Genomic DNA, 20,510 nt, shown 5'->3' with positions numbered 1-20,510 from the left:
ACTGGTCTTAGACTAAAATAACAGCACTGGACTCCCATATCATCTTGTGTACAGATCTCACACCAGTTTTTCCACCCTGATGGTTGAACACCTCAACACTTTAAATGTCTCATAAAAGGTCATATCTGGTTCCTCTTTAATCTATTTTATTACAGAACAACTCCCAAACTGCTTTGCTTTGCAACTGCAACAAAATGCACAGTAAATGTGGATAGTAGAGGCTGTAACACATGGAAGTATGAGTGAATATATTCATTTTCATGAGATTTTTTTAAACACCTGTTGGCTTATGCTCATAAAATGATGCAATACAGGTGAATAATTTTCAGACTAAAATCTTGCCACTAGCCCAGGCTGATGCGTGGCAGGCTAGGTTAGCTTACAGCTATCTGGAATCCTGAATGGGACATGCAGGCTACACTGCCAGTACATGGTGTCTCACTTGTCGTGTATTTCCTGTACACAACCATTCACCATTAGTTTAGTTTTCCCACCTACTTAATGAATATTGTTTGTACAACTGTATGCATATACATAAACTTTTTTTAAAGGGTGGGCACCTTGAAAGAGATGCACAGAGGTCTTTACCTTCTTAATAAAAAATATAAGGCTACGGCGGAACATTATTCAGCAACACATTAAGCAACTTGGTTTAGACTGTAACCTTTGAATATCAAGTGGCTGATTGTGCAAAAAACTGGTCTAGATATTCCCAGATAGCACGGTGAGGGTCTAAAAGAGGGGGAGCTTCAGAGTCTGTGCTTTTTCCCTTTAAATCTATTTTCAGCAGAAAGTAATAGTAATAAGAAAAAGCAAAAGAAAAGCAAAAGGTATTTTCAGATTGGTATACAAATACCCAAGTGTTTCATATTTTTTCCACTTGAGTCCTAGTTAATTTTCTTTATTTTTAAAATGGCATATACCCTAAACTCATACATTTCTGCTGATATGAAAATAATCTTGCTGAGTAGCATCTTGCTGACTTTGCCACAGTGGTGTTGGTGCTGCAAAATCCATACTTGTAATGGATACCTATTTTTATCTGTCAGGCATCTGAATACCCTGAAGAACTGTAATATGCAGAAAACAATGCATCATTTTGCAGTTTTTAATCCCTGAAAAAAAAACCCCCAGAGGCTTAGGAGTCCTGTTAACTGCTTCTTCAATGTTCCACTTACAACATCATTTACTGAGCAAAACCAGCAAAATAATGTTGGCAATAGCTCCCAAAGAATACTGGAAAACAACAGGCTCAACAGTCCTGGTGTGTGTCAGTCCCTACTTCCAAAGTTCTCGCAGCCTATAGCAATGATAAGTGGCGAGTAGAGTCAGCAGAGACCTTACAAGCCATCAAACGCTATGTCCCTGCTTGATACTGGGATTTCAGAAATCTAACCTCTCCAGCATCCTCTGCTTGAAGATCTATAGCAGAGGATAGCTCCTTCTATATGTAATTGGCTGCATTGTTGAACTGCTCTTACCATTCAAAAGCCATCTGTAGGCTTTCTTAATAAAAATTACTATTATTTATAAGGCGCCATGTGACTGGGTTAACCAGATAACCACATTTTAGACATTAAAAAAAAAAAAAGACTGCCCAGGATTTTAACTGTTTTTTATCTACTGTGTTGTTGGTTTTTGTATTTTTAGTGTTGCTACGATAATTGCTTTTGTTTCTGATGTTTTATATTTGTTTTATGGTTTTCTTTTGTAGGCTATCTTGAAAATCTAGATTAATAAAATTATATATCAGCAGCAGCTCCCGAATGTTTATGTACAGACATTTCTGAAGTAGTGAAAAGAAACCTGGACTGTTCACAACCATACAAACAATGACAATAAAAAGGGGGGAAGGGGCAGAGGAATAATGAGATGTCTGTTCTAATTTCTAGCAATTATCTGGTGAATGTTGACATTCATATGTATATGTTGACAAAAATCCCAGGTAAATTTTGAAAGTACCAGAAAACAGGTTGTATATTTTTTTTGCAGTTTTGGGACATGCGGAATGAAATGAATGCAGAAACCCATTTAGGTGACTGTCAACATTCAATGGTATGTCACCTTTCAGTCTCACTACACAAAGCAGTAAAAGATTCCTTCATCCACATTATACATGCATTTGTCTGCTTCATGTATCTTGCCTACAGCAGCTTATGCCACAGTAACATTTGTTAGTTCTGCAGAACATTTTTTGAATTGTGCTTTGTGATCAGTATATATGTTTCGCTTATCAGTATCACCTTATTTCCAGCACTGGGCAATAGCTGCAAGAGGAGAAAAAGCATCCTGTTGGAAGACTGCTATAATAAATGTACTGCAGAAAAGGACCTTACCTGATAAACGCTTTCTTGTATCCTTGCTTTTAATTTCGAACTCCCTGTTTTCATGCCCGATACTAAAACAATGTCACCTTGTCTGGCAACTTTTTCCATCTCTAATATATAGGAAGGCGGTGTATACGTTGATTCTGAGAACTTCAGGATGCTGTAAAAAGAGTTAATAACTTTAGATATTCATATACCTGTATTTTTTATGAAGAAGGGGGAATGTCACCTAAAAAATGCAAAGGACTGGCAGTGTATTAGGTTTACTTTAGATGGGATTGCAGGTCCTCCTTAGTTATAAAGTCTACAGATCCAGTCTGACCTATGAATGCTCAAGTGACATCTGTTGTTCCATCTTCCATTACTTAGCAGCTGCCTTGATAATGTCCAGGTTAAACTTCAGTCATGTGTTATTCACGGGACTGCCTATTATGCATATCTGAAAATTTCCTAACTCTTTCAGAATATGGTGGCCAAGTTAAGAAATGGAAACCACTGCGCTGACCATAGAACATTTTTATATTGAAAGATAGCACAAGGCACTGATGCTTGCCTACTAAAAGGGGCACTTCTGTACACAGCAAAGAAGCAATCTGGATAAACAGAAATAATACAGTATTAACTCTCTCTTTTCAAGTCAGCTGATTAGATGCTATCAGTCCTATTCTAATTCGTTTATTTCATAATAGAATACTGACTGGTAGCTTTCCTTCCCCTCTTTTAAAAGCACGAGCTAGCCCCAGGAGTCATTGCATTTATTGCTAATCCCCCATAAATTCCTGTATTGCATGCTGGCAAAGGACAATAATTTCTTTTGCTCCAATGAAGTTGCTGTGACATATATTTGAACGATGCTTTCTTAATCTTGTTCTCAAGTGGCCCATAAAAGAGCTAACATACAGAATGGCAACCACTTTTAGCTCCTTACAGGTTGGCTACCAGAGACACAGCCTTTTCTCTTATGGCACCCAGTCACAGAGTAATCCATTCTGTATATATTTTCCCTTATTTACTATTCTTTCGTCACCAGCTGATAACATTTTTATGCTCCCAAGGCTTTGGTAGCATATGATGTGAATGCCTATGCATTTCATTCCCCCCTGAAGTTTAATAGAGCTACTGCTTTTTAAATTTGCATATTTATTTTAGTAATTAATCATATATTATTTTATTCTTTTAAATACTATACTTGTTAATGAACTATCCTGAAAACTGAACTTTGGTGGAAGTGCAGAATAAAACTATTATTATTAATTGTTGTTGTTGTTTCTTGTTGTCGTCATGATTTCAATGCAAGAGAGTTCAGCACATCTTTAACCTTAGGGTTGGATTCAACTACACAGTTCCATTAGCTGAATCCCATTAGTGCAATGGGGCTTCCCCTGCTTCTCCTGTGACTCCTCCAGATCCTCTCTAGAGGGCCAGGAGAAACCCTAGAACAGCACACAGGGGGAAGGAAAAGGAAGATCGCTCTGTTAGACAAGAAAACAAACAAACAAACAAACAAACAAAAGGAACAATCTCCTTAGCACCATGCTGAATTCAACCCTTGGTATTTAATTGTGGTTGCGCCTCACTCCTTAAAATTAGGGCCTTGAAGTGCAGTTTAAATTTACAGCTCCTTTTGCTGCTGATTATCAGTTTAATGTTCTAAAGGTAAAGGTAAAGGTACCCCTGCCCGTACGGGCCAGTCTTGACAGACTCTATGGTTGTGCGCCCATCTCACTCAAGCGGCCGGGGGCCAGCGCTGTCTGGAGACACTTCCGGGTCACGTGGCCAGCGTGACATCGCTGCTCTGGCGAGCCAGAGCTGCACATGGAACGCCGTTTACCTTCCCGCTAGTAAGCGGTCCCTATTTATCTACTTGCACCTGAGAGTGCTTTCGAACTGCTAGGTTGGCAGGCGCTGGGACCGAACAACGGGAGCGCACCCCGCCGCGGGGATTCGAACCGCCGACCTTTCGATCGGCAAGCCCTAGGCACTGAGGCTTTTACCCACAGCGCCACCCGCCACCCGCAGTTTAAATTTACAGCTCCTTTTGCTGCTGATTATCAGTTTAATGTTCTACTTGGCTCTAATACGCAAAATTATATGAGGAAAAATTGATTTAGTATTCTGCGTACTTCTTGAATATGGTCAGAAACTCCAAAATAACAGAAAAGTACTTTGGAGGCTCCAAGAAAATTAAACAAATGGAATGCCTGTTGTTTCATTTATTATGATGGATTGTAACCAAATTGGGATATACAAAGTGATTCAGCTTCATTGAAGACCCATTTTCAAAGAGTCAGTATCAATAGCGGAACTGCAACATTGAATGAAATGAAAAATATCCAAAGAGACAGTGCTCTTGGATAGGATTTAAAACTGAGGCATTTTAACCAAAATGGAAACTCAAACTCAAAAGATCTGTCTGAAAGCAATGAAGTGTTGTAAACACTAGGGAAAGCAAAAATGCAACATATGTGTACTGCTTTCCACAATTTTGCACAGCGTATGTAGTATCATATAGCCAACATGTTTAAATCTAATGCATGAAAGGGTTAAGACCACAGAGTAAGTTGTGCTGCAAGGCTTAGATAGGTCACTCCCCCTCATCTTGGGAGGAAGAGTTACTAAATTCTCTCTTTCTACCACCTGAACATGACCAGTAAGGATGTCTAAGATGGATGCTCCAAGCTGCATGGCCTAAGCAAGCCATCTTTGTGTTTCTTTACAAATAATTTAAAAACACTTACCATTTTGGAACCTAAGTTATACTGGCTATATTTTCTTGCTGCTGTATGGAAAAGCACATGAAGCTAGCCTTTGAAGAGTAAACCATTTTTAACTTACCAAACATGTAGTCTTTTTCTATGCTACGGGAAGTTAAGAATTTTTGAAAGCAACTGCCCCTCTTCTCCCTGCAGCCCCCTTCATGTCCCAGACATTTTCCAGAGGAATAAGGGACCCTTTGATGGAATCTATATAAAAAATGTTCTGAAAATGCTTTTTTTTTTTTTTAAAAAAAGAGTTTTTAAAAATACATTGAATTTTTATTAAGGCTCACCATTGTCATCTAGTGTGTATACTGCACTTAAAACGATACTTTAATCGTTTTATTTGCAGATCTATCGCTGAGTCCTTAGAAACAGGTGGGGGGCAGAAGGGGGGGCTGCAGAAGAACAACGGAATTTGTGAAGATCCCACCTGTCCCCCTTTCAGCAGGCAGAATCCTCTGCTGGATTGAAGAGGCTTCTGTCAGAGGAAGGGGGCACAATTTGAGGCAAACCATTATCCTTAGTTTATTGCTACTCTGTGGATTAAATCCATGGAGCATGTATTATTGAGCCGATTCTGTTTTAATTATGAGTAATTTTTAATGGCATACGAGTGTGCTGAGAGTACCAACTGGAACATGCAACTGTTATAAATCTAAGTTAATTAACTCACGTTCAGTACTTTAGTTCAGTTCAGTTTTTAACTGCAAATCAGCAAGATAAAAGACTACGTACTTATAAGAACATGAGCATTCAAGCCTGCACAACTTGTGATACAGTAAGTTGAAGACAGCCAGTCAGCAGCAAGAGATGCAATGAATTTCCTGTATTTTGTGTCATGCCAAGGACTGAAAAACACAGTGGGTCGGGTGCACTAGACCTGGGCTATCTATCTATAATTTTTGCATGCAATTCCATCTCTCCCCTCTGGATTACTTTGTTGGAGGAGTTGAGCAGGGATACTGTGAGAGAGCAATTTTTCACCCGAGGGAGTACTGCCTCCATCCCATGGACCTTGAGAGTTGGGATTTTGGGATAGCTCAGACTCTTAATCTCAGGGTCATGGGTTCAAGCCACATGCTGGGCAAAAGACTCCTGCAGTTCTTTTTTACTGTTCTATTAAAAACATGGATGAAATGTCCTTTTCAGGAGGTTGGACCACATGGTCCCCAATTCTATGAATTCTTGGTTGTGGACCCCACTGCCTAAAGAAGCCTGAACTGAGCCACCTTTGATGCTCTTTTGCTGCCAGTTGGCCTATCAATGATGTTTTCTATGAAACTTTATCTGCTATCTCTAACTTTTTGAGAAATGTTTCGTTTTCAGTACAGTGGTACCTCATGTTACATACGCTTTAGGTTACATACGCTTCAGGTTACAGACTCCATTAACCCAGAAATAGTGCTTCAGGTTAAGAACTTTGCTTCAGGATGAGAACAGAAATTGTGCTCCAGCGGCGTAGCGGCAGCGGGAGGCCCCATTAGCTAAAGTGGTGCTTCAGGTTAAGAACGGACCTCCGGAACGAATTAAGTACTAAGCCGAGTTACCACTGTATGTTTTTTGTTAGTTTATTGCTTTAAATGTTATATCACGAGTTGCCTTGACTCCCCCCCCCCAAGAAAGTCTTCATAACACAATAAATAAAGACCCAAGGGGGGGGGCAATGCCAACAGGAACAGGAGATCAAAGCTGGTGCTTGCTATTTCCCTGCCCATTGTCCTTTATGCATAAAGTAACAAATGAAACAATTTTAACGATGCTTACCGCAGTGCATTGTGGGAATCTGAGAATCCATTAGTTTCTGGGTCTTTCATAATTGTCCACTCGAAAGCAAGTCCCGCCAAAGTGCTAAAGGTGTTTCCTTAAAATAATTCAAGAAAATAAGTATCAAATGTGAGAACAGCTATAGAATCTTTCCACATTTTGGTAATCAGCCATAAAACTACATCTAGGATTACCGTACGTCTAGAATACTGCAGTTGGTAGCAGTGTCTGGAAGGCAATTGGCTATATGTCCGGGAAAACCCAGATGCATGGCAGTGTCGTTTTCACCGATTTTCCTTAAAAATAGCTCAAATATGTCAATTTTTTAAGCTCAACAACTTTAGTAAAAATAAAAAAAGCTCAATCAATAACTTTTCTGCCCGGAAATCCAAATGTTTGGAAATTACAATAAGCAGCAGCAGAAGAAAATGAAAGGAACCAGAATCATATATTACAAAACAATATGGCATGAATTAGACCTATTTCAGAAGCTTAGAATTTTATTCTTATTATTAAGTTTCTTGTAATGGGGGGAAAGCGATTGAGTCACCATTCATTTATCAAACAGAAACAAGGAATTTGTATAAAACATTCTATGATCGGTGAAGCCAAGATTACATACATGTTGGACGCAAGTTTAATACAAATGGCAACTACTGAAAACTAGAAGTAATGTGGAAACTGCCTAAATTAAGGCTGCCTTCGTTAATGTCATCAGTTCATAACTATAGGATATGAAATTCCAATCAGGCTGCAATCCTATTCATGGTTACGTGAGAGCAAGTCCCATTGAATTTAATGGGTCTCTACTTCTGACAACACAGGCACAGAGTTGCAGCTTTACTATTTCACAAATAGCGGTTTGTTTTTAATTTAATGCTACTTAAACAGTGCAAAGCGTTCCACAATCCACAGAAGCATAATGTGCAAATGCAGTCTGAAATTTTAAAATTTGCATTATTCCTGCTATAGGTAAGTGGGTAGATAAGGCTATAAATATTTCAAGATGACCCCATTTTCCTAGCTACTTATGTGATATCTAAAACAAATAAGATATCATACAATAAAAACATGCATGCTCAATTTCATACTGCTCAAGCAAGCAGAACATTTGCATAGTTGTGTATACAAAAAAGCAAGGCCCTCGGAGCTGGACCTCAGTGTCCGGGCTGAACAATGGGGAGGAGACGCTGCTTCAGGTATATTGTTACGATTGAATACACATTCATTAAAAGCTATTACATCAATGAAGAAATGGAATTAAAATCATTATTCAAGGCTAACTCCTCAGTCATGATATCAGTCTTCATCTCCCAATAGCATCAATTCAAAGACATCACTTTAATAAAAATTATTGTTTGCTTACCTGCAATTAACTTTCTTTTTAAAAAAGAAAAAAGCGCCAATTTTTTTTAGCTTATCAAACTATCATTTGGAAATGGAAATAAATAAAGATTCTATGTCTCAAATGTTGTCTATCTAACAATGTGACCAGAATTAAAGCAATTAAAAAGAATGGAAATGTCCTACAATAAAAACTTTATGGCCGATGCAGCTGAAGTGATTTTCTGTTAATTTCTCTCTATTTTTCTATTTTAACGATTCCTGCATCTTTTTTCTGCAAACCAGTCTGAGTTTTCTTTTACAATCAAGTGACATATCAATTTTAATAAATAAATAAATAACCAACCCTTCCTTCCTTACCAAAAACTAAGCCTTAAATAAGGTTGTTTTTACAATTAAGGGATAACACAAATTCAGAAACCTAAGAGGTTAATCTGACAAATCTGGGACTTGATCCTTCACTTCTCTCTATTTTCAAATTATTTTGATTAATTAAAAATGAATTTGCAGTTGTGTTCACTGTCGGTGCATAATCAATAGCGTGATTTTACTGCAAAATCAGTAGAAAATGTTGTTGCAGTCACACATGCACTCTATGACCATTCTCCACCTCAAAGTGCATCTGAGTGTATCAGAGACTACAAATACCTTTCAATCATGGGTTCCTAGTACAGAGTAGAGTGCTGTGGGTTGGCATTCCATCCTAAAATTTCTATTTAAAAAAGGCAATCTACCACAGAAAATAGAATTCTAAGTGCCCAAGGGTATTTTATACAAGATGTACAATCATAATTGGTTGTTTTCATAACACTTGGTTGAACTTTGCGGAGCTAAGGTAAATCTTCCCTCAATATTGCTGAAATGTAAAGTAAAAACAAATAAAATAGTGTGCTTTTTTCTTTAGCAGGGAGAAACGGAACAGTGCTGAAGCTGCAAATCTGCAGCAGACACTAAGAGATGAGAAATGCTTGCTGTGACATTGGCCACAGCACCCCTACAGTACATGTATTGCAAGCACAATAGGCCCGGGAGACAGTTCAACTCCCCTCAAAAATTTAGGTTTACTTGAACTGATACCAGCATATGTCTATTAGTCCAATTCATGAAACAGAATCTCTGCTATCCAGTGCAAATATTGATATTATTGACTAGACATGGAAATGCTATACTTCCTTCATTTCTTTTTTACTCTCATCTTTAGAGCTTCTGAATACAGAAAGGAATGCCTCCCACCACATTTTACCTGCATATCAGCAGCAGTTCTAAGGCTACTCAAATACTGTCAGCTATGATTGCAAGGCCTGTATGATTTGTTGTTATAAGTAATTCACAAGTCGTGACCTTCGCAGTCCTAATACAACTGTAATAGTTATTTCATATGTTCTGTTACTGTCACAGTATTTTGTTTTATGTTTAGGCCCCACACGTAGGTCTTGCAGTTTTATGTACTTTATATTATTTATCCCAATATTGTTGGGTATTGTTGATCCCAATGACATCTCTGCAAGTATACTGCTTGACTGCAGGGCTGGGGAATCCTTTTGGTTCCATGAGCCACATCCTTAGCAGGATCAGGCCCACGGGCCAAAGACACAGGGCTGCCCAAACATGATATGTTCATAATGCCACATGATTGACAGGCTGCTTTTGCTTGCAAAACATCAATTTGCTTATCCCTTTCCTGACACCTGATGGGATGGGAGAAACAAGGCTGGAGTTTGCAAGCAACAGTAACAAGCGGGACATTTCCAGTTTGCTGCTTCTACTTGCAAAAGTTAGCTTTGCTTCCCTCCTCCTCACTACTTGACAGGGATGGGAGAAGCAAGGCTGCTTACTGCTGAGTTTGGGTGCACAAGACAGCTCCCTTCAGAGAACCCAAGCCTAGGGCTAAGCAGGATCGCCACCCACCATAGGCTGATGCAAAGAGAGAATAACCTCACTTGGTCCAGGTGAGCTACAGAGCTGTTTTATTGGGTATCCTGGAGACAGCTCTTTGGTGCACTAAACAGGATGGCTCTACCTTCACATCACACCACACCAGCCTATGAAGGGAGCAGGAGGCACATGATCCAGCATGGCATTGAGTTAGGGTGTGTTATACCTTCTGCCAGGTATTTTATCTGTATGGCTTTCTTAGGAGACACTTGACCGCAAAATTAGACCGAGACAGTGATTTCCCCCCCTGTTGATGGAGGTTTTTGAATTTAAAGAGAAATACCAATATGATTAAAATGCAAATTTAGAAGCCCATTTATGCAGATAGGAATTTCAAGCTGAGACTACTGATACACAGCAGTAGATTTAGGAAGGAAAATGTATGGCCCTGGCCAACATAACATCAAGAAGAGCTCTTTGTCTGGATGAATATTTTATGTAAAAAGAGATACAGTCTTACCTTCAGAATCTAAAGCTTGAATTTTCAGTTGCAATGGTGAATCCTCTAGATACAGTTCTTTTGTGGTGGACACAATGTGAACATCATGAATAAGGTCAACTATGGCATCGCAGCGAAGGACTTGGCCAGTTACTTGATGAGATACAGGAAAATATCTAGTTACAAGATAGGTTCAACCTCAAAAACCACCACACCACATTCCAACCAAAGAATAGCGTAGAATTAACTTACAACAAAGTCATCTAAAACATACACATCTCCAAATAAGATGGGAAGAATATTGCTCTACTTACAAATATCTTCAGCCAAAATAATACTTGTAAGGCGTGTCACCTGCGATGAACGGGCCTGCACAATAGCCTTCTGTGAACATTGTTGGTTGTCTTGCTCTATAGCTTCTATGCTAGCAACTTCTGGTCTGGTAGAAGACCTTAAAACAAACAAACAAAAATTACTGGAGTGAGACTTACTGATAAATGTCGATGCCCATTAAAGTTTTCTTTACCATTTAAGTAAAGTCATGCTTTATTTAACTTTGTATTACCAGCAGTTCCTATCAGTTTTAAGTACTGTATAACTGGCTGCAAAATCGGTATAGGTATATTTGAATATACATCTAGGTGTTCAGAGAAAGCAATGGCATCACGGCCAGCTCATTCTACCTCTTTCTATGGAGATAAAGTTCTGAAAAGCTTTCCCCTAATGGCTTGGCCGGGGGGGGGGAGGGGAGGGGAGGACAACCCACTGTCATTTACTTACTAGTTTGAAATTATTTATTGTTCACATTCTCAGCTGAATTCTGCCGCAGGTCTGGAAGATGTAGAAACCCATTGAAAACCTTTTGTTCTCACTTTCTCATTCATGTTATGTATAATATATAAATAGTTCTTGCCTTTTCAGCAATGTCAGTTTCAAATGAAAAACCTACTAATACATCTTCAAGCCAATCATTTTTTAAATTACGGCTTCACTTATTACTTATTACAAACACATTGGTTCTATGTTGAATCTTGCAGCACTTTTAGTTTCTTTTGATTAGCTACCCTGCCAAGTAGAAAATAAGCCTATGGTGGGTGGGTGGGGGGCTCCCATTACAGCAAATAATTCTACGACTCACTGAAGCAGTCCACTGAACAAAAATCAGACTTAGTACTAATTCTTTCAAGGTGGCTAAGAATGGCAACCCTGAGGATTCAAGACAGAGCAGAAATCTTATTGTCCACCTCCAAGGCGGCATGTAGAAGTTTGGATTTCAAGCTCTGCTCTATCTAATTGGTAGAAGAATGTTCAGCTACTCCTTTAATCAGAGAATAATATTTTTGTCCAGTTAATTGGTGGGCCTGACAACAACCAGAGATTCAGGATTCCTGAAGAGCTCACTGCCCTGCAGGCTGCAGCTTTCTACTTCCTGACAAAACTGGAGAAAAATGAGGTTGCTATCCTATATAAAACACTTTTATATTTGGCAATTTAAAGAGAATACTACTGTGTCTTTTTTTAAAAAAAAAAAGCTAAGTGTGGAGATAAGGCGAACACAGATCCACTGTCTTTGTCCCAGGTACAAAAGATCTTCTGATACAACAGTGTGTGCTGAAATTGCTTTCACTGCACTTTAAGACAGGAATAGGGAATCCCTAGACTGCCGCATCCATCTGTCTGGCCCCCTGGAAGTTAAACTTCATGGGAAGGGTAGGGTGGGGTTATTGGGTTGTTTTGTTCTTCTTGTTATTATGCATTTTCTGTTTTTACCTTGTATTTTAATGCTTCATATTGCCCTGAGATCTTCAGATGAAGGGTGGTAGATAAATCTAACAGCAGCAGTAGCACCACCACCAGCAGCAGCACAGGCTTAAGTTTGTTGTGTATTTATGTGAACTCATTCATTAACCAACAATATCAGGGGTCAGCAACCTTTTTCAGCCATGGGCTGGTCCACCGTCCCTCAGACCATGTGGTGGGCTGGACTATATTTTGAAAAAAATATATGAACGAATTCCTATGCCCCAAAAATAACCCAGAGATGCGTTTTAAATAAAAGGACACATTCTACTCATGTAAAAACAAGCTGATTCCAGGACAATCCGCGGTCCGGATTGAGAATGCGATTGGGCAGCATCTGGCCCCTGGGCCTTAGGTTGCTTACCCATGATCTATATCCTTTGAAGGATATCCTCTGAAGGATTCACTCATGCCCTAGCTTAATTTGCAAAACTGCCAAATTAACTTGATTTTATCTTATATTTTAGTCAAAAGTAGGACTAAAAAAATGTAGTCTTGCAAATCGACTTGGGCAACAACGCTGTATGCACATACTGTGCTTCTGAGTAAGGATTTCACTATTAGTGTTGCAACTTCCTCCACGTATTCTTTCAAATATAGCATATCACCCACACATCCTGTCTGTTGTGCTGTAGAGAGCAACCCTAAAGCAGAAAAAGAATACATATATTGTGTTTGAAAGAATCATCTAAAGACTTAACTTCAAAGTGCTAAAATGAGCTTGATTTGAAGAGCTAAATAAACAAAGATAAAGCAAATAGGCTCACTGCTGATGGTGGTGGTGCCACTAATAACTACAACTCTCTTAAACATTGTGGAATAAACAGCTTGCCAAAACAAATTATAAAGAGCCAACCACAATTTAACCTTTGGGGAAATGTGCCTTTTTCTCACTCTTGGTTGCATTTACTGGTTTTAGTGGACAGTGATGCCATCTAGACTCTTCTGACCACAAACACAGCTCAGACTGCCTCTATATTATTCTTGTGGTCAACAGACATCTCTAGACTGCTATAGTACGTTATATGGTCCATTGCTGTGCACAAGCAAGCAAAAGTATTAAACAGCTGTTGTCTAATCTAGCTATCTACATAACCTAACTGCTAAATTTTGGTGATAAACTGTAACACTTACTAGCATTACAGGTTAATGTCTCTACAGTTAGAGTTAGGGTCTCTAACTGTAGTGCCTGATTCAGTCAGTTTCCCTTTTCTAGTGAATATCCAGCATAATTGTGAATATTTTTATTCAGTGGCTGATATTGAGCGCACCTTCCAACCTTTAACATGTATAGATTGTGTATGCAGGGAGAAAGCAGAATCACACTCAGTCCCTCTGCATTCTTGCCCCACAGTTACTTCAGCCTAAGGTTCACCTTGTATTTGTCCACGCAACACTGAAAATACATTAACTAAGATTTATGTGACTGGAGTTCAACCCGCTTAAGCCTAGCCTGTGCAATCATTACTCCTCAAGATCATATACCCCTTTGCAGGACCAGCATAGGGAGGAAAAGAATAGTGTGTGCAATGATATCCGTCATGCATCTGCAAATCCTCCCACAAGCAATTAGCAAAACAGATTGTTGTGAGATTCTAGAAAACATTAATGATTTTTAAAAAATACTCCATGAATAATTCCTAGTTAACAGCTCCAGGTAAAAATGTAAAATATCATCTATCAACAATTTATTTATTTTTTTACTTTTAAAACCACATATAAAATTTTACTTCCGTTTTGTTGCCCACACAGAGAATATAAGCATACTTTAGATGAAACTCTACTTCCTGTTTTTTTTTAAGTGCAGCAAAAAGGGGGAAAGTCATTTAACACAGGCCTACTGTTATAAGCAAAATACCAAATGAAGGAGAGAGAGAGAAATATCAAGGCGGAAATGAAATCCCTCTGGGTTATTTCCTTCATTTCCAAAGAACATTAATAACTCAAACGACAAATCAGAAACGGCCATAAATATCAACAGCTGGTTGGATCAGCACAGCTCTGCTCACAAGACACTGCCACCTTTTCCCTCGTTGCCCCTATAACAACCCCCCCCCCCAAATCTGGTCTGGACAGTTGAGTGACCCTCCAGACTACTGCTGCTGGAGACTACGGAGGGAAGGAGGAATCCATGCAAATTCTCTCTCCCTGCCCTCCTGCTTTCTTTTGTCAAAGCCTCTGCTGGGATTGAGTCCTTACTGCAAATGGAAGAAGCTTTTCCATTCATGGGATGACAATTCTTGATCCAGCCAACCTATTTTCACAGACAGTTTGGAATACTGAGGAACTGCTATAAAGACAGTAAAAAATCAAAAGGTCTAATGCACATATGTAGGAATGTGCTTTATATACAGTGTTACCTCAGGTTACATACGCTTCAGGTTACATATGCTTCAGGTTAAAGACTCCGCTAACCCAGAAATAGTGCTTCAGGTTAAGAACTTTGCTTCAGGATGAGAACAGAAATCGGGCTCCGGCGGTGAGGCAGCAGCAGGAGGCCCCATTAGCTAAAGTGGTGCTTCAGGTTAAGAACAGTTTCAGGTTAAGTACGGACCTCCGGAACAAATTTAGTAGTTAACCTGAGGTACCACTGTACTCAGTTCCAGAAACACATACTCAACAATATCTTTAACTGTATAGTCCATATATATATGGACTATAAAACTTATTAGCTCCAGTTTCATCCATCCCTCTGCTTCCCACATGCCTTACCCTGTTTGTACTCCTTAAACCCCATGCCCTTCTCCCTGGATCTATAAAAAATTTAGAAAACTCAAAATTCTGAGACAGATGAAAGGCAAGCAAATGAAGTAGATACATATAAACATACATGATTTGCATAATTTATTACAATCTTTTCAGTTCAGGACTTTCTGGGTAGAATTTGCATACATATTTAAATTATCTGTTCATGGCTATACAAATTAGAAATTTAACCTCCCCCCTCACAAACACACAGGGAATATTTGTCTGCTATGAAGATTCTGGCAGACAGAATTAATACTAACATCTGTCCACATTTTAGGAGTTTGTTAGTTTTGCTGGGACTAATTATACTTATTGCATTCACTAAATGTTATCATGTGGTGAATGCCGCGAGAGTTAAGTACATGCCAGTTGAATCAACGGGCTACTTAACACTGGCTGGATCAAGAATCATGAGAAATCACAATTGCTCTTAATATATGAGATTTAATATTCATTCCTCCTAATTGGTCAAGTCTATGTGTTATAGACTTATGAACATAAATACCTTGATCTATGTGTATATGGTTCTGTTAAGGACAATTCATAAGAAATTCTACTGTGTTGTCTTTCAGAAGGAATTGGTCAAGTCATATAAGCATGTTCATTGCGTGAGGCCCAGCTACACACTCAGAATGAATGGCAAAGAAGCCTGTGGTCACTTGTGCTTCTTGGCTGATGGATGCCAGAAATCGGTGACAGGGCTACATACAGTTGCTCCCAAACACATGTCACAAGCTGTCTGTACAGCAGGTTTAAAAGAGGGAAGCTCTAACACAAAGATAATTGTTAATATCTCATGAGTATTGCTGTGCTGAGCAAACATCAGTCAGTCATGGGTAGTTAAATGTTTAAACCTATTAGTGGTATTAGATTGTCTGAACAGGTGTTGGACCAAGGTCAATGTAGTTATTTGGATATTTTCCCCATTTATTCCCATGTCTTAGAGCAATGCATCCTGAAGGCTCTGCTGAACTATGTTGATGGGATATAAAATGTAAAAAATTAATATATGTAGAAATCAAAATAATGTCCAAAGGGAAAACTTTAGAATGACAACTTCCCCTCAGTAATCAAAACTGAGATCCCAGTTAAATACACATGCTAGGCCAGTTTAACATCAGTTTCCTGTACATTTTAAACATGATCAGTTGATGACTCTTTTTGGAGGGAAATTATCTATTTTTTACACACTTTGCTATGGTCTTACTTATAAGGTCAAAACACATTATTGACCTCCATTATTGTGGGAGTGTCCAGAACTATATCTTACCACGTGTTAGAGGTTCAATTACAACTTTCTTTTACAACCTGAGGATGTGCACTAGATGATTAGATTTGCCTGGACTACTACCTGTTTTCTTTAGCTTTTTGTAGCTACACATGGGCTGACTGCGTAGGTCTCTGTGAGAGTGAGTGGTGCCTGTCACCCTCATACAGGAAGTGGTGAGGCTACTTCTGGAAAAAGTCCACCCAAGTACTAGGAGGTTCATGACAGCTGCTGTTCAATTGCAAATACCCCTTCATAAAGGTATTGCGTGGTGGCCACACAGGCATTGAAAAGTATTGAGAAGCTGGTGGACATGCAGCTGCAGATAACCTTGCAGGAAGCAGATTATCTTGACCCATTTCAGCTTGGATTCATGTCTGGCTTTGGAAGTGAACCAACCTTGGTTGCCCTGCAAGACCTGTAGCAAGAGAGGAACTGGGGGGGGGGGTGATCTTGTTGCTGCTCTTCGATCTCCATCAGTGGCTTTTGATACTACTATCAGATATGGTATTTACTTGACCAGCTATGTGCACTGAAGGTTGGAGACATGATGTTATGCAGGGTCCACTCCTATCTACAAAGCCAGCTTCAGAATATGCTACTGGGGAATTTCTGTGCAACCCAGATGTTGATGTCGCATCTGTTTAACATCAATATGAAGGTGCTGGGTGAGGACATTTGGAGTGCCACTCTAGAGATGTTCTACTTCTCTTTCTTATGGCTTTGTGGAAAGCTCAATAATTAGCAAGCCTAATAGTTTGTTTGGTTAGAATAGGACAGCATAGTTATTTGGAAATCAAACACTCCTTCATTTTTCATGAGCAAGTAGTTTTGGTCTACAATATTGAAAGATGTTTTCCTTTATACTTGTTTAGTATAGTAGATTATTGCCACGTGCACAATGCACAATGCAGACTTTAAAAAGAACCATTTCCCCTTTTCTTCTATACTGAAATCTGTTAAGACAGTACAGGAAAGAGGTTGTGAGATAGAGCTAACTTTTTAAAAGAATTTCTACCATATGAAAAACACAGTACAGTACTGCTCACTTCTACTTTTGCCACCATTGAGGCAGGCTACAATCGAAAAAATGATGTGTCACTGAAAGAAGCTTTCTTTGTTACACTGTATCTGTGTTGGATAAAGGTTCACTTTTAAAATGCTTAAAAACTTGTTGAGCATCCACCTATTATACATGGAAGGGGGGGGTCAGATGCCAGTCCTTGAACCTTGGCAATAGCCATGCCCCTGCCCTATCTTAACAAAGCACATTAAAATGTCTGCTCTCATTTTGAGAAACAGTTTGTAACTTCATGTTGCTACTATATTCCAAACTTCAGGGCTTTTACGCATCCACAGTATTGTTCTGGTACTGGTTGGATTTCTGCCACGATCACTGTACCACTTCAAGCTTCTTAGGTTTGGCACACTGTCGCCTATGCCTCACGGTGACAAAGTCAGCCCAGACAGCATGGATAAACTTCTGACTCTCTCACACCCGGCGACACTTGGAAAGCACACTGGGGAGTCAGCTATAAAAACGTTTTAAATGTGTTGTAAAGTGCAATCTAGAAATGTGACACTAGATGGGGACAGGGAGCTTGGCAAAATTCAACTTATTTTTCAAAACTTTTTTTTAAAAAACACACACATTTTCAGTGGGTTTTTTTAAATGTGTAGTTTCCCCTGTCTCAGAACCAAGGAGGGTGAGAAGGTGCATAAAACCGCCTGATCGGATCTTTTGCAATGAAACTGCGCCAAACTCTCCACAACACTCAAGTTTCTTGTAAACTTTTTTTTAAAAAGCAGTCCCCTCGCGCGGCGCAAGCGTCCTGGAGACTCAACAGCTGCGCAGTTTTATGAGTTGAGTAAAACGGTCCCGGCTAAGACGCTCCCCGCCCTAGGAATAATACCTCGCTAACTCAAACTGTCTGTCGCAGGCAAAGGCTTCTTTGCGGGGAGCTGCAGCCTCACTTCTCTCAGTTCTCTCTTCTCTCGCTCCCCAACCCTCACGTGTTGCAGTTTCAGCAGCAAAGTTGAGCGCCACACGTGCGCCATGTGCCTCAACTCGGCGGGGCCCCGCGCGCTCGACCCCGTCCTGCGCCTCTCTCTCTCGCGCGCGCTCACTCACCAGCGGTAGCAGCCCTCGCTTGCCTCCAGAGTGAAGTTGATCCTGCTGCTTCGGCTGAAGGGCAGCAGCACTTTGGGAATGTTCAGCTTGGAAGGCACCACGGCGACGGGGAGGAGGAGGAGAAGGAGCCCGAGCGGCGCACGGGATGTTGCGGGTGCCATCGCGCCTGGACTTGTGGCCGCCTCCCGCCAAGCCAAATGGGTGCCGCCGCTGCTCTCCGCAAGCTCTTCTTCGGGGGAGCGCGCGCCCTGCCGCTGACCCGCTCGAAGCCCTTCCTGAGCCGAAGGGAAAAGGAAGCGGCTGCTTCTGCGGCGGTGGCGGCAGCACTGTCTCGAACCAACCTCCTCACAGGAATCGCCCGCCTCGAGCTGCTATTCGAGGGACGTCACGGCGCAGCGGGCCAAGCCGAGGCAGAGACCCCGCGCTGAGGGCCAGGCGCCGGAGGCGGGGAAGGAAGGCCTGGAGCCGTCAGCGGAGAGAGAAGCGGCAGCAGGTGCCGCCAGGCTGCTCTCACCTGCTGGCCGCTGGGGACACTGCAGGCTGCTGCTTCCTGACCCGCTGGGGAGGCAGCTGGGGTGTTTGTTTGTTTCCAGCGCGGCTCGCCGCCGAGGGCGCTTCCGCAGGGGCCTGATCCCCGAGGGAAGTAGAAGGAAGGAGCTACTGCCCCTCTTTCCCCTTCCTGCTTCCACGTGCCTCTTTCTCCTAGCCAGATGTTTTGGTGGCAAATTGATGCCAAGGCACTACCACGAATTAACAAGGAGGAGTTTGGAGCCCGCTATCATACTATAAGTAACAGGGCAGCCTCGGAGTCCGGCAGATCTTGCAATAGATGTCAGTAATAGGCTTAGTCAAAACTCATGGCACTTTTTCATGCATTGGTCTAATAAAAAAAAATGCACCACTGTCTCTTTTAGTTCATCTCATTTAGATCTCAGAATAGGTTAAAGGTAAAGGACGCCTGGATGGTTAAGTCCAGCCAAAGGTGACTATGGGGTTGTAGCGCTCATCTCACTTTCAGGCCAAGGGAAACGGCATTTGTCCACAGACAGCTTTCCGGGTCATGTGGCCAGCAGGACTAAAATGTTTCTGACACAACAGAACACCGTGACAGAAACCGGAGTGCACGGAAACGCTGTTTTACCTTCCCTCCACAGCAGTACCTATTTATCTACTTGTGCCAGTATACTTTCAAACTGCTAGGTTGGCACGAGCTGGGACAGAGCAACGAGAGCTCACTCCATCACGAGGATTCGAACTGCCAACCTTCTAAACTGCAAGCCCAAGAGGGCCAGTGGTTTAGACCACAGCACCACCCGTGTCCGTTGATCTCAGAATACTTTGTTGCTAATGCTATAGCTTAATTCTCAGTCACAGCAGTTCTTGTGGTAGTAATGGGATGAAAACTGCCTTCACCATTGAAACTTTAAATTGCAGGTGTGTGTTATATATGAATATATTAAATTGTATGAAGAATATGCACCATTGTTATCTGTATGCAACTGCTGAAAGAAATCATAGCGGTTTCAGAGTTTGGTACCCCCAATATGCAGATGATGCCCAGTTCTGTCTCCTTTCCACCACATTCCATGGAAGTTCTGTAATAGCGTATGAAATCAGTAACAATGTGGATGACAACCAACTAATTGGAACTTGATCCAGACAAGCAGAAATTAGTAGAATGGCCATTCTAGAAATAGGGGCCCAGCCTGTGCTGGATGGATAGCACTCCTTTGAAAACACAGGGTCATACTTTAGGGGTTCTTCTAGAACTGATTTTGACCCTCAGTGCTCAGGTGACAACCATGACCAAGGATGCCTTTCAGGCATCGGTATCTGGCATGGCGAGGAAAATGTCTATGTGGACATCATGGCATCATATCTTTATATATTTATTTTACATTTTACCCAGTGGGCTGACTAGTGTTGTGTGAAGCAGCTGCCACTATCTTTATTAGACTCCGAATGCCTCTGGGTGCCCAGGGTAAAATGGAAAACA

At 40.7% G+C, this 20,510-nt stretch overlaps 1 protein-coding gene across 1 annotated transcript in view; it reads right to left on the bottom strand.

The window, feature by feature from the left end:
- Positions 1–19,165, bottom strand: part of NUP210 (nucleoporin 210) — an 85,893-nt gene extending 66,728 nt beyond the window's left edge. Inside the window, exons 1-5 of the mRNA XM_083420569.1 lie at positions 18,515–19,165; positions 10,883–11,019; positions 10,590–10,721; positions 6,851–6,947; positions 2,337–2,487 (exon numbers count right to left, since the gene is read on the bottom strand). Coding sequence (XP_083276695.1) covers positions 2,337–2,487; positions 6,851–6,947; positions 10,590–10,721; positions 10,883–11,019; positions 18,515–18,675 — 678 coding nt within the window. The 5' untranslated portion in view covers positions 18,676–19,165. The remainder of the gene's footprint in view (positions 1–2,336; positions 2,488–6,850; positions 6,948–10,589; positions 10,722–10,882; positions 11,020–18,514) is intronic.
- Positions 19,166–20,510: the final 1,345 nt, after the last annotated feature.

Source organism: Podarcis tiliguerta (assembly GCF_965153285.1).
Source record: "Podarcis tiliguerta genome assembly, chromosome: 2".
NCBI lineage: Eukaryota > Metazoa > Chordata > Lepidosauria > Squamata > Lacertidae > Podarcis > Podarcis tiliguerta.
This window is presented reverse-complemented; position numbering and strand designations above follow the sequence as displayed.